This window comes from Eleginops maclovinus, chromosome 22 (assembly GCF_036324505.1).
Source record: "Eleginops maclovinus isolate JMC-PN-2008 ecotype Puerto Natales chromosome 22, JC_Emac_rtc_rv5, whole genome shotgun sequence".
In the NCBI taxonomy this organism is placed as follows: Eukaryota; Metazoa; Chordata; class Actinopteri; order Perciformes; family Eleginopidae; genus Eleginops; species Eleginops maclovinus.
In genome coordinates, this window is record NC_086370.1 from 19,313,443 (window position 1) to 19,326,780 (window position 13,338).

Below are 13,338 nucleotides of genomic sequence, written 5' to 3' on the forward strand. Positions count from 1 at the left end.
ACTTTGTGTGAATACACACAACATCATTGAGGCAAATCAATAAAACAGGAACATCATCCGTCTTTAAGACAGGTACACACACAGGAGGGTATGATCTCCAATACAGAAGGGGAAAGGCAGCATGTAGCACTTCTAAATTAAACACAAACAAGGCGACAACAATCACTCAAATCCCTCTTCCCTTCCCTTCCCTTCCCTTCCCTTCCCTGTTTTGTTTCAGATGCTATGTTTATGTAAAGGATGGCAATGTGTTTTGTAAGTCAAATTAAACTAGATCTCAACATTTCTACTCGACAACTTTTCTATCTAGCAAAATGTTCTTGGTTCCAAGGTGGCTTATAATGATGCTTCTAATTAAAGTATGGTTATAAATCTGTGTGAATGCAATCACATCTCAGCAGTGCCTCCTTTTCCCATCTCTGTCCTCCATAATGTTTTACAATCAGCCGCTGCTCTCTGCTAGCATTTTATAGAAGATGACCGTCTGTGCACTGAATATTCTCTCAGGGGAGGTGGTGGTGCTTTGATTGTGTCCTTGAAGGTCGAGTGATTGAAGGAACTTAGAAAACTTTTGTTCAGTGGTACCAACAACTAAATTAATTTCTCAAAATGACATTTTTATGACAATACATCATTCTTAATATGCTTTGTAGCAACAGCATGAGATGACATTGCCATGCCCTCACCTTTTAACAAAATCTGCATCGCAAATGTGTAAGCAAACAATTAAGTGTTTGTGACCTTCTGATGTATATAAATCCAATATTCAAAGTCATTTAAGCAGTGTTTTAGTCTCCATCAACTCCTAAAGGACACAACTCGCAGTTTAAATGCTCCACAATGTTCAACGGCTAGTCTCTAACTTTGTCTTTCCTACCTTTACAAAAAAAAAAATGTAGTGGTTTGTTTTGTTTATTTGCTGAAACAGCAAAAAACAGTTTGACCTAAAACAAAAATCATTAGTCAGACAGCTAAACAATGAGCTGGACTTTGCCACAAAGAGAGTAAAGCAATGAGGAGCAGCAGATAAAAGTGGTACATCTTTGTACAGTAGGTTCAAAGTCTCATTGTATTCTCATTGTCTCATTTGATTTTGTTAATATAAAACTATCAATTCTAAAAAAGAAAAAGGATAACAGCTAAACAATGAGCTGAAACTGCTGCCTGCTGGGACATTTAGAGTCAGCAGAAAATGATCAATGGGATTGCCACTATGAGCACCTCCTTTCTTCTAACAATTACTCCAATGCTAATAAAATATTGATGGTAATAAGTAAGCCTGACATTGGGGACATGTAGTATTTAATTAACAGTTATTAGGGAGGAATTTCTAATCCGATTCTATTTCCTAAACACACTTACCATGCTCTGAATGTCTTATATACAGTATATAAACTTGTATTTATATATACTTATTTGTGTGCTGCAGGTGTCAACAAAATGCAAATGCTCACACAGCTACACACACTCTGGACGCTTGTGTCAAATGTTGTTTTGTCCCTTTGTTATTGTATAACACTTATAAATAAAGTTCATCTAACTTGAATTGCTCCTGTGTAAAAGAAAGAGTACTCCTCTATAGAAACTGAAGGGGAGGCCATCCATCACTCCTCAAGGCGGTCTGCGGACGAGTCCCAGCCGCTCCAATCTCTCCCAGATTTACTCTGGCAGTCATGCAGCCCCATACCTACACTCTATAAAAAAACTCATCAATTCCTGCTCACCTGGGATCTCTGCTCTCAATTTGTTCTTTCCATCTCTATCTGCACTCTTATCCCTTGATCTATTCCCTGATTCCCTCATAGGGCCCATCGACACTGAGGGTTAGCACCATAGATTGGGAAGGCCTGCTGCAATCATCCATCATCCAGGTTAATCCGCCATGTCGTGTGTGTGTGTGTGTGTGTGTGTGTGTGTGTGTGTGTGTGTGTGTGTGTGTGTGTGTGTGTGTGTGTGTGTGTGTGTGTGTGTGTGTGTGTGTGTGTGTGTGTGTGTGTGTGTGTGTGTGTGTGTGTGTGTGTGTGTGTGTGTGTGTGTGTGTGTGTGTGTGTGTGTGTGTGTGTGTGTGTGTGTGTGTGTGTGTGTGTGTGTGTGTGCGAGGAATTGTCTCTGTAAAGCAATGAAAACTGTAATTTACGCATCCAGCCAGTTTGAGAGTAATAGATGTCTAAAGGTAGGGCAACAGACTGTGAATGACTCTCTTTTCTATCCGGAGAAAACGAGAACTGATCCTCAATAGTGAGAATGGATATACTGCCTAGTTAGATGTGGACCAGGACTGATTAATGGCGGCACAATCTGTGCAATGAGTGATGTAGAAACTCCTTTAAGCTGACTGTTATCTTCATGCATGCCAAAAAATAATCTAATTTATTAATAATTGACAGTGACAATTTAAAGTACAACATCCAAACATCACAGACGGCAACCAATGCATGCTCTTTTGAAGCCAGCCAGTCAGGTGAGGCAATGCAGTCTGTTGCTCCCTCCCTGTAACTTTTGTCTGACCTTTTCCCCCGAGCCCCCAACCTTTTCAATAACTGACTAAATGGAGAAAGGTCAGTGTCTATCTCTGAAGACAGACACAAGCGTTGCATGGCCTTTAAGCGGACCTGTAGAGACTGATATACACTCCTAAAATGCTGTGTATAAGTGTGTGTGTGTGTGAGGAGGAGAGACCGTAGGTGGAGGGAAACCGGCAGATAAATCATGATATTGATTCACAAAGAGAAGATTGAAACATAAAAATTGGAAACATGAATTAAAGGTTATATCTCATAGGATAAAGACAACGGATAGTGCTACTGTTTTCTATTGCTTTTGTTGGTTTTTAGCAAGATATTTGTGACATTTCAAGACACGCTGGAGAACATTATGTGTTTGTTCTTGAAAGTGTTCTGTATTTAAAGTGAAAAAAAGGTAAAGGCATTTTAGTGCATAATTATAACCATATTTGCCTTTTTTTGTTTTGTTTCAGGGCGTATCATTTCAGAGAAACGGAACATGATGTCACTTTATTTGTGCTACTACATTTCTTTGCAGAGCACACCCATGGAGTCCTTTTCTCTGCCTTGAACGTTTTGTACAATCTGACCAAGGCTGTTCCTTCCTTCACAACAAGTCCCTGCACCTTTTTAGTATTGCAAAGCCTACGTTCATGCCCCAAGGACATCTGTGTGAAAGGGCAGCTTGTTATATCATCTTTTAAAACACAAGAGACTACATAAAACAGTAGGCCTTATTGCAGTCCTGCTGCCATGATATCACAACTGGAATCTTGTTGATATCTTGACTGATATACGAAGAAGATATCATGTTGAGTGTTTTAGATTAGACCATGATTATAACCCCTTTTTTTTAAGATGCATCTTCTTCGTTTTTATAAAGACAATCATTTTACATTGCCATAATGACAGTAACACCAGATTGAACTAAACAAGGCTATTGTTTCGTCACATCTGTAAATGAATAACTTACAGTATTAACCTGTCCATCGTCGCTTTCTCTTTCACAGCAGCATCTCAGTCACATGCTCTCCTACTTTCTTTATCCAAGGCTCTTCCCATTGATTCCAGCTGGGCTCTTACAATCAATAAGTCAATTATAGAGCCATTAAAATGACATGATAGCCATGCTGACCACGATGAGACCTGAGTACACCCTAACTTACCCAATTAACCCCTTTCTCACTCCATTCAGTCCACCCTGCATGTGCCTTACCCCTGCCTCTGTCTTAAAGCTGTGACACACAACAGCTCTGCACACATTCTCTAATCCAAAGGCTGTTTTTCTGCTCTGCTGCTCTAAGTATTAAATATATTCACAGCACTGAATGGTTTGGAAATAGTGGAGAAAACTTTCGCTTTCTTTGCCTTCTCAGCAATATGAATGAGGGAAATATGTGTCAGGAGTTAACCGCCTTCTGCTTCTCTGTCCCTATTAGCGTCTGCACTGTTCACAAATGAAATCCTCTTATTTTATCCCTTTTTTCTGAATGTAAGAGATTGAAACAAATCGGCAATATTTGCATTTTTATTTGGTTTGTAACAATACACCTGCAGTCTAAGAAGAAGGCTCATTTATTTCCTGCCTGATTCCTAACATTAGATGGTATGCTTATTTTTCACATCCAGCTGTTTATGTAGAAGCAATATTATTAGACTTTAGACGACAAGGCGTATGGCCGAATCACCACTCAACCTCCAACACATGTTATTTAGTAGTGTTTATAGTTGTGTTTTTGTAGTTTTTCTGCAGAGTTGACTTTGCTTTGCTCACCTGATTCTCTCCACCACATCGAAACACATTAATTTATAATGAGAAATATGTTTAATCTGGCTTTAACGCTGCAAATGCACCATTTAATTTCTTTAATCCACATTGCACAGCAGCCTATTCAAGTGTTCCATTGTTCCACAAGTCCTAAATTGATTATGTTTCTTTTTGTATTACTTCTCTGCAGAGTTACTATTCCCTCCACTACACACCAATACACACAAACCCAATTTAAACTCCTCCACACAACCCTGAGCCAGCATTGTATCCCTCCTCCTTTATAGTCGCTGTACTTCTAAACAGATCGGATACTCACTATTAATAATATAACCCTGATATCAGTCCTACTACATATTCCTGCTGGTGTAGCGATACATGAGATATGTGCTTTTTGTTGACTACAGTACTCTTGCTATCGTCTTACTAAAAAGTAGATGTTTTTGCAAACCCCATCACTTTTTTCTCCACGCGTCCGATGGCGTTTCCTGCCACTGCTCGCTCCATATTCATAACAGCAAGTGTATCATATCGCCATTGGTCACGTCAAAACCAACTACACTGCTCATGCTTTTGTTGTGTGTGACTCCATGCATCTGTGGTGGAATCAGCAGGATGTTCAATTACACTGGCTCAGCTGGTCCACACAGACTGAGACGATGGTTTACAGAGTTAGCATACACACACACTCAGTCCAGCTCACACATCCTTTGTGAGCCAAAAGTGTTTCATTGAAGCTCTGCCAGTAGAGCTGCTTGGGCTTGATCCTTTGACAAGCCACAGGCCTCGGCTAAGAGAGGGAGATAGTGTCATGAATACATTTGTGATAAAAGCTCAGTTCCCAGTCCCCTCTTGTTTAATTTTGACTCCGCTTTTGATGGACAGGAGGACATTATCAGCAGCTTTGAAAAACAAGATATGAACCAACCAATCATGAAGCAGTATGTCCTTGAATTAGAATTTTAAGGGATGATAAAGATTGTAGAAGCCAATGAGAAAGATATTAGTGTGATAACAACATATTTTCTAAGGTGGGCTAAAAAATACACCAAAAAAAACCAAGCATACTCAGAACAAGTTCCTTGGACTTTACAATTTATTTGTGTTGTCGGTTTTCATTTGTTTATAACCCAATAAAGTGATTACCTTGGGGACAAGAGAACTGTTCGGGGGCTCCAGCACAATTTCTGCAGTGCAGCTAAAATAAAGCCTAACAAACACTCTTCACTGTGACATTTTCCAGAGACTTGCACCATTGTGTGTGTGTGTGTGTGTGTGTGTGTGTGTGTGTGTGTGTGTGTGTGTGTGTGTGTGTGTGTGTGTGTGTGTGTGTGTGTGTGTGTGTGTGTGTGTGTGTGTGTGTGTGTGTGTGTGTGTGTGTGTGTGTGTGACCATCATGGGGTTATTAGAGCCCACAAAATGAATACACTCCGATCAATTGTGACATTAATTAATACACAAAATGATTCATGGATCGGTTTTGCTGTTTGAGATATTTGAATGCCTACAGATAACTTCATGATGAAGACAAAGGATCAATGTCAATGTTATCTCAAAAACTCCACAAAGAAATGCAGTGAGGTTCACACATGATGAAATACTGCATTTATTAAACAATAGATATTCCTGTGTGCATGAGGGTGAATCTGTGACTCCATAAGATTATAAATTGCTCTGTTAATTATTTACTGGATTGCCATTACATTTGGCAGCCTCACACAGTTGCTAACATTACAGTTGTGTATCTTTCTAACTTGGCACTAACTAAAGTACTTGAGAGGTATTTGGTACTTCAGTGTATAACAGTCTCTTCTGCCGGACATTGATATGCTGCTTTAACTTGGTGCAAAGTTTTACCTTGGGAGGAGGGTATGTGTGGAATTGAATTGTAGTTATGGCCCTGAGAGTCTGTCAGCCTTCTGCCATCTGGGACGCTGATGCTCACAGTAATGAGCTTGCACTTGGAAGTTTATAGGCAGAGTTAACTCCAGGACAGACAGAGAACTTTAAAACCAGTCTACACCTTTCTGCACTGTTCATAACACAGCCACAAATGTACCTCCTGCACATCATCTGCAGTTCTGCTTTTACAAAGTTTGAGTTCAGATTGTGAAATGTTCTCAGCCCCTGTGAGAAAAGATACGGTATTATTTTCCTTTTACCTGTGCAAGGAATAACCTGGGACCCAGACGACAGACTGTGGTGGGGCAAACTTTAATAATTGACTACTCATGTTGAAAACTTCTCCAATCTAAAGGGTAAAAATAAATAGTTTAATCACCTATATGAAAAGAGATAGGGTTAGGGTAAAGGTTCTGAAAACAGTTTCAGTTTGGAGTAATAAGAAGCTGTGTCATGCTGACTGCAGAAAGCTGTCTTAGAGATAATACACAGTATGTTAAAAAAAATAACACAGCTGTAATTTATTCATGTTTCTCACAGAAGAAGTCCTTTCATTAAAATTCGAGGTGTGATGAATAACCATATGAATGTCTCAATTGCATTCTAGTGGCTCAGAAAGCCATGCCACATGTATTAATGGTGGCATTACATGTAGTTCTGCTAGTACCAGGGATTTAATATTGCAAATTATGGGTCACCAATTATCGAGAAGACATCAGAGCTGCAGGTAATGTGTTGTTTCTATAAATTGGCTGTGTAAAAGATCTAAAGTACACACTCTCATTAATCATCCTTTCCCAGATCACTGCACATCGTTTTGGGCAAATTTGTAATTCTCTGCATGTTTGCCTCCCCTAGTTATTTTGGTGAATTGCATGTAGCTGTTAATTTTGCCGTGACAGCAGCCTAATGAGGATTGAAGCAGAGTGAAGCAGTCATGAAATAGTGGAGCTCTACAAAACACTGAACAACAGAGACATCAATGGGACTGAAGCGCCTGTACTGAAAGCACACTGAATATCAAGGACACACATGCACATCCCAGACTCTTTAGCTGTGAAAATGTATACCACTGGTTTCAACACAATACCATCTGTCACATGGACAACAGCTATAAACCTGTAAAATTATACCGATGTATTATTACTGTAGTGCTATTTAATCTGCCTCACCCCTCCCTCTAAACTATCAAGGTAATGCATATCGTTACACAGATTTCTGAAATGTTTATGTATAACGCACGCTGTAAAAGTGATTAATGATCAAGTCCCGTACGGACGCTGCCCAACAGTCAACATCTTCCCTTCCCCTACGCAGCTGATCTATAATAGATGCTTTGATAAAAAAGATGCGTGCGCTCTGCTCAGATGTTTTTGTGTCCTGAGAGTGTGTTGTTTGTTTGCCTGGTTAAACCCTTGTTAGCACAGGATGATGGATAACATGTCAAGCCCCAGTGCAGAATCGGTGGTTCTAGGAAGAGAGAGTGTGTGTGCATGTGTGTGTGTGTTTGAATGTGCATGTATGTGTGTGTCCAAAGAGGATGGTGAGGCTTGTGGTTCGTGGCACTCAGCTTCAAACCACCAGGTATTTTCTGTTTTGTACCCACACAGGCATATTTATTCACACACACACACACACACACACACACACACACACACACACACACACACGCACTCCTTGCGTTAATGTAGTACATATGAATAATAGATAGAGCTTTTCTGCTTTTGGACGAGGAGAGCAAAAAGAGCAAGCCTTGTTTCCTCGGCTACTTGAAGAAAAAAACCGTAATAGCATCTGAATAAGATCTTTACTGATGCCTGACTGAATCTTAACCCTCTTATAGTCCCTGAGCAGATATACAAAAGGTGCTTTAATACAAGTGACCTCCAACACTCCTAGCGAACGTCAGTTCTTGCAGGAAAGTTACTGAGTGTTCTCTAAATACTACATTACCCATGATTTTATATTATTTCTCCATAACAGCTTGCCTCTGGTTAATATTACTATTTTTCTTTTTGTGCTATGCAGTGTTGTAAAACAGAAAAATAAAATCACATTTTCTGTTTTGCATTGAAAAGATCGGCTTTACATTTTGGTGCAACAGTGAAGTTGTAAATCCTGACTAATCTGGGAAACAATCTCACACATGTGTAACTTAATTCTAAAATTGATACATGCCACACTCAAAACGTAGAGCATTGTTGCTTTTAAATAATAATGATGGTAGTGACATTTCCATTGACATAATATGTACTTTGGAGAGATGAACCAAGGCTTTCAAGTACATTATTGGCTTTTGCAGGTAATCCACTGTGTGGTTCTGTATGTACAATTCCTTTTTTATAGAAATGCACTTACTATTCAGTAAACATTAGTCAGTTTTGCATCAATAGTGTGTAGCTTGGTCTAGCACTTGTTGTTCCACATTGATGGTGGCAACAGGTAAAGCCAGGCAGGGAGAGTAGAGTGAAGTATGAACCAATCGGTCGCTGCAGATTCAAGATTCACTAATAAACAAAACCCTGAATCTAAAACTCTAACCTTCAGTGTAAACAAACCTTTTTATAAACAGCGAGGCCTAACCACAAATGACCCATCTTTGAAGAAATATCACGTCCAGTGTACACACACTCCCTCTGAGTCTGTCCCTCTGTTTTTGACAAACAGTGCAGGGAGCCAGAGGATTAGTTGCCATGGATACAATTTTAGGTGTTTTAGGCTCCCCTGTCTGCTGGCTCTTTGCACCATGGTCTGATGGGCTTCAGGACCTGTGTGTCTGAATGCATCATGTGCACCGATGTGAGAGTGTGTGTGTCTGTGTACTCAGCATATTGATGCCGTCTGTGAGAAATACTAAAGCACCTTTTCTGTCTCTAATCTGCTTTTCCCCAATTCCTTTTCCCTTCTTCTCTACAGTGTCCAGATTTGTACTTCAAATTCTCTCCTAACCCTACCTTTGTTCATCTCTTTCCCCATTTCCATAACACCCCCCCACACCTTCCTCCATTCCTCCCCACTGATAGTCAGTCTGAGCAGGTCGGACTTGGACTGCCCATTTTGTCTAAGCAGCCCACTTGTAAGGCAGTGCTGTGTGCACACATCATGAAAGACTGATGGGAATAGAACACTGAGAGAGACAGAGAGGATGAGGAGGAATCAGAGGGGAAGAAGGAGCGGTACTAAAGAAAAGACCTTGGTGTAAACGTCCAAGGATCATTTATAGCTGTCCGTGGTTCTCTTGTGGCTGAAATGACGGTGAAATACGGTTACAGTAATACCCCTGCATCAGTTTACAGTGAGAAGGGACTGGCTGTCCTCCGCAGACATGCTGTGATTTGATTTGTGAACTGATGAAGTGTGCTAAGAAATTACAACCCCTATTCCATTCAGTTAAAAGGATATTTCAGATTTTTGGAAAATGGTGTTATCATTACCCAAAGTGACCTCAATTGATGGCGTTTTTTATATGCTTCTGAATGCATTCTGACTTGTTGTAAGCATTTTTGTACTAGACACTTTGATTGAAACCGTTTGTTAAACAATTTGATTAACATATTACATTTACTATAAACTAAATGTATGATTTAGAACCATAAAAAACATTTTTTATGGAAGTTTGTGACCAACATATGTCCTGAGCCAGACATTTTACTTAAAGAAAATAAACTTACCAGTGCTCTCTGGTGGACAAGACTTGAAACACTGTTCTTCTAACTATTTAAAGCCTATTTTGTCCTTTCTGTAGTGCAATTTCTTGTTTACTATAGTGAACGTATACCCCACCATTTCAACCTTTCAACCAAATCTCGTATAAATTAAATCTCTGTATTTTATTGCTAAAAGCTAATCAGTTATTTTATCATCTTAGATTGAATCACTTTTAATAATCCACAAAGTGTGTATGTTTGGAATCAAATCTCTTTCTCGCCTATGGAAAAACAGAACAGAACATCTTATTGTTCGTGAACGTCTTGCTTGCTCTGCCCAGTAACAGAGAAGCACTTCACTTGACAGTGTTGTTACAAGGTAGGTGTGTCATTTTATCAGCATGTTCATCTGGTGTACAACAGTTACAGCAAATGCCACTTAATGAAATATTCACGTGACCACATCAGCACCTTCTCAGGGATTCACTAAAGTACACACCAGCACTCGCATGCAGGGATGTGAGAACAAATTTGAGCCACTTCCCATTATATACACATCAGTGACACAACAGACATAATCCTGATACTTAGAAACAAGGCACAACAAACATGAACACCATCAACACAAAAGGTGCTTGAATCTATTCAAGTCTCGCTCTCTAGACACATACGCACATTTCACACAGTTGAAAAGCCACTTGAGTGTGAGGCACTTGAAGCCAAAGAACAGTCAGAACACCTGACACCTCCGGAGAGGAACATTATCATTTTCTCCTCCACAGCCTACAGAACGTTACATTATCCTCAGCTCAAGACAAGAAGGTAAGAAGATAAGATAGACATCTAGATATATAGATACAGAGATAGACTGATAGACAAAGTAATGACAGACACATTTATCAAAGCAGTTGTTGGCAGAGAGCCCAGTAACACCACACACTAAACACATTTCAGGAGAGCTCACCTTCATGGCGCATCCTTCTGTCGCGAGTCCACTCTGAAACACATGTGCTTTACAGGACTTGTCTGATGATAGAAACAGTAAGAGTGTGTGTTTGTGTGTGTGTGTGTGTGTGTGTGTGAGCTGTGAAATATGTCGCTCCCCTTGGAGTCACAAGGGAGGGGAGTGTGTCCCTCCGCAGCAAAAATGAATGTGTTGTAAATGCACGTGTGTGTGTGAGAGTGAAAGTGCTGCTCCTGTTAAATGAATGAAAACTCTACCACAGAAGGACACACCTAAATCCTAACATGATGCCATCTCCCTCCGTCTGTCCTCCACTCACACTTTTCTATCATCTGGCTCTCCTCTCTTCTCACTTCCTTCCTCTGTCTCACTTTCCTCCTCTCCTCTCGCCTCACCGTATCGAGTGCTCATCCCCCCCCTCCCTGCCTCCTTCCATCTCCCCACCCTCTCCCTCTAATAGAAAGCTCACATTTCTCTGTTCTCCCATATAGACACAGAAAAGAGGGAGGCAAGGGGGAATAGTTAGATGGATGGTCCAGCGCACCTCCTTTTTTTTTTAATACTCTCCATCCATTTGCCTGTCCTCATACTATGCATGATGGTGAGCAGCTCAGCCCTTTTGCTCACTTAATTAATCCCCATGTGATTGAAAACATACATTAAAGACAGCATGTGGAAGAGAAATGCATAAATACATGGGGAATTGTCTTGTTGCAGAAGAGGCACATTCATACTCTTATAAAAAACATAATTTAAATTACATCTAAATTCTCTTTAGGTTTCTGTTTAGCACAATGGAGCAAGTTTGCAATAACTCACATACACACGTAATAAAGCATCCTATGTCCTATTTACAGGTAACTCAGAAAGCTGTGCAGAAAAAGATGTTTTATGGTATTCAAGAGTAGGTCTCAGAGTGAGTGAGTCATTCTTGGAGCACACGTCTTCTGTGTGCACTGGCAGCACATTGAAATGCAGTGCAGCTCCTGTTCACATGAAGAGCAGGGATAGTAAATCTTTTAAAGTCAGTGTGCCCTGCAGCTGTGTACTGACACCGAACAGCCAACAGAGTGTGCTGTTACACTTACACTTAAAGAGCTCATTACAATAAAGTTGGGATAAAGCAAAGAAGAAACAGCAGCATGACTTCCTGTTTACTTGAATCTATTTGATTTATGTGAAAATACAAATATAGGTTAGGAAAATGCACATTTTTAGTTCTGAATCCAGTCATTAATTTGCTTTAATAGTTAAACTCAATTGTGTAAATGCAAAAATTAAGAAGATAATGTTAAATAATAGAAGAAAGAGGCTTTGGTTTTCCATTGTTGAGCTCTTCTACATGTCTTTGTCTTTTATGGAGCACCCTCCAGTAGCATATTACCTTCTAGCTTAAGGTGACTTGGCATTGGCAATAAACACACATTATTTCTGTAATTTACACTTAACATGACAGCCAACTTCCACAAATCACTTGCAAGGCCACAAGGATGATGAAGATTGTGATGCTTGCTGAACTGCTCATCTACATTATGGGATATTCTTCTTGTTCAATCCAACAGTAGGAAGAAAGTAATCAATATAACCCTCTTTGATTATCCTAACCCTTACTCTGTGTAATCACTCTGGATTGCCAAAAGGTGGATTTAAAAGTGCAAATCTAAGAGGCGTTCAATCCTAACACATTAATCCCATTGATGTAATGTATAATATATATTGACATTAGCAGCTTAGACCCTCAAAGGCGATCATTTCTCTGGCTGATTAATTTCTCCCGGCTGTGACTGCCTCAGAACTGAGAAATGTGTGTGTGTGTGTGTCTTTGTGCTTCACATCAGAGGGGATTTACAGTAGCAAATAACTGACTATAAATAAAGATGCAACAAATAAAATACATTTCACGCACACTTCTAAGCCAGGAGCTTCTAATATAGTCCCTATGAACAGAAATAAGAGGCTAATATTATGCTGTTCTGGTATTTCCAAGTGTAGGATGTGTCAGTTTCTCTGCACACACAAAAAAAGGGTGGTGTTTGTCTCAGCTGTTAAGGATGCATCAGCACTCATCTCCGCCATCCATATGTAGAAGTTTGAATAACTGTGTTGCAGTGCAGAACTGTGATTTTATGGCTGACTTGGCAGTGCACACAATCACAACACATAATGAAGGGGGGCTTTGTTGTCTTAAATTGATAGTGTGTGACTTTGTGTGTGTGGGTTTAAACAACTGGGTCAGGTTATTTCTCAGCCTGTATTCCAGTGTCAGCTGCAGCTCTGCTTTGGCATGTCCTTGGCGGTGGTGGGGGGTCCATCAGATGCTGCTCTTCATTAAAGGTGAAGCTGCTGCCTCCCTCTGGTCAGTGTCAGCTAACACCGTTAAAGTCAGGCAGCATGCTGATGTGTTTTTGTGGTACTCTTCAGCTTCCTGCTGTGCTTGGATGTTTTGGTGCAATATTTCCCAGATTTTGATTCTCCAACTCAAGCTGTACAGCCCCGAAAGTGCTTGGAATAAATGTCAGATATAAGTGTCGAGGAATGTGGTTTACTTATTTG

The 13,338-nt window shown here is 40.1% G+C and overlaps 2 protein-coding genes across 2 annotated transcripts in view; one reads left to right on the forward strand and one right to left on the reverse strand.

Moving 5' to 3' along the window:
- The window catches only part of LOC134858442 (inactive phospholipase D5-like), a 38,932-nt gene extending 27,785 nt beyond the window's left edge, over positions 1-11,147 (reverse strand). The window contains exon 1 of the mRNA XM_063874325.1: positions 10,786-11,147. Coding sequence (XP_063730395.1) covers positions 10,786-10,791 — 6 coding nt within the window. The 5' untranslated portion in view covers positions 10,792-11,147. The remainder of the gene's footprint in view (positions 1-10,785) is intronic.
- Positions 1-13,338, forward strand: part of LOC134858446 (SLC35A4 upstream open reading frame protein-like) — a 33,655-nt gene that overhangs the window by 3,153 nt on the left and 17,164 nt on the right. The gene's annotated exons all lie outside the window — the stretch shown is intronic.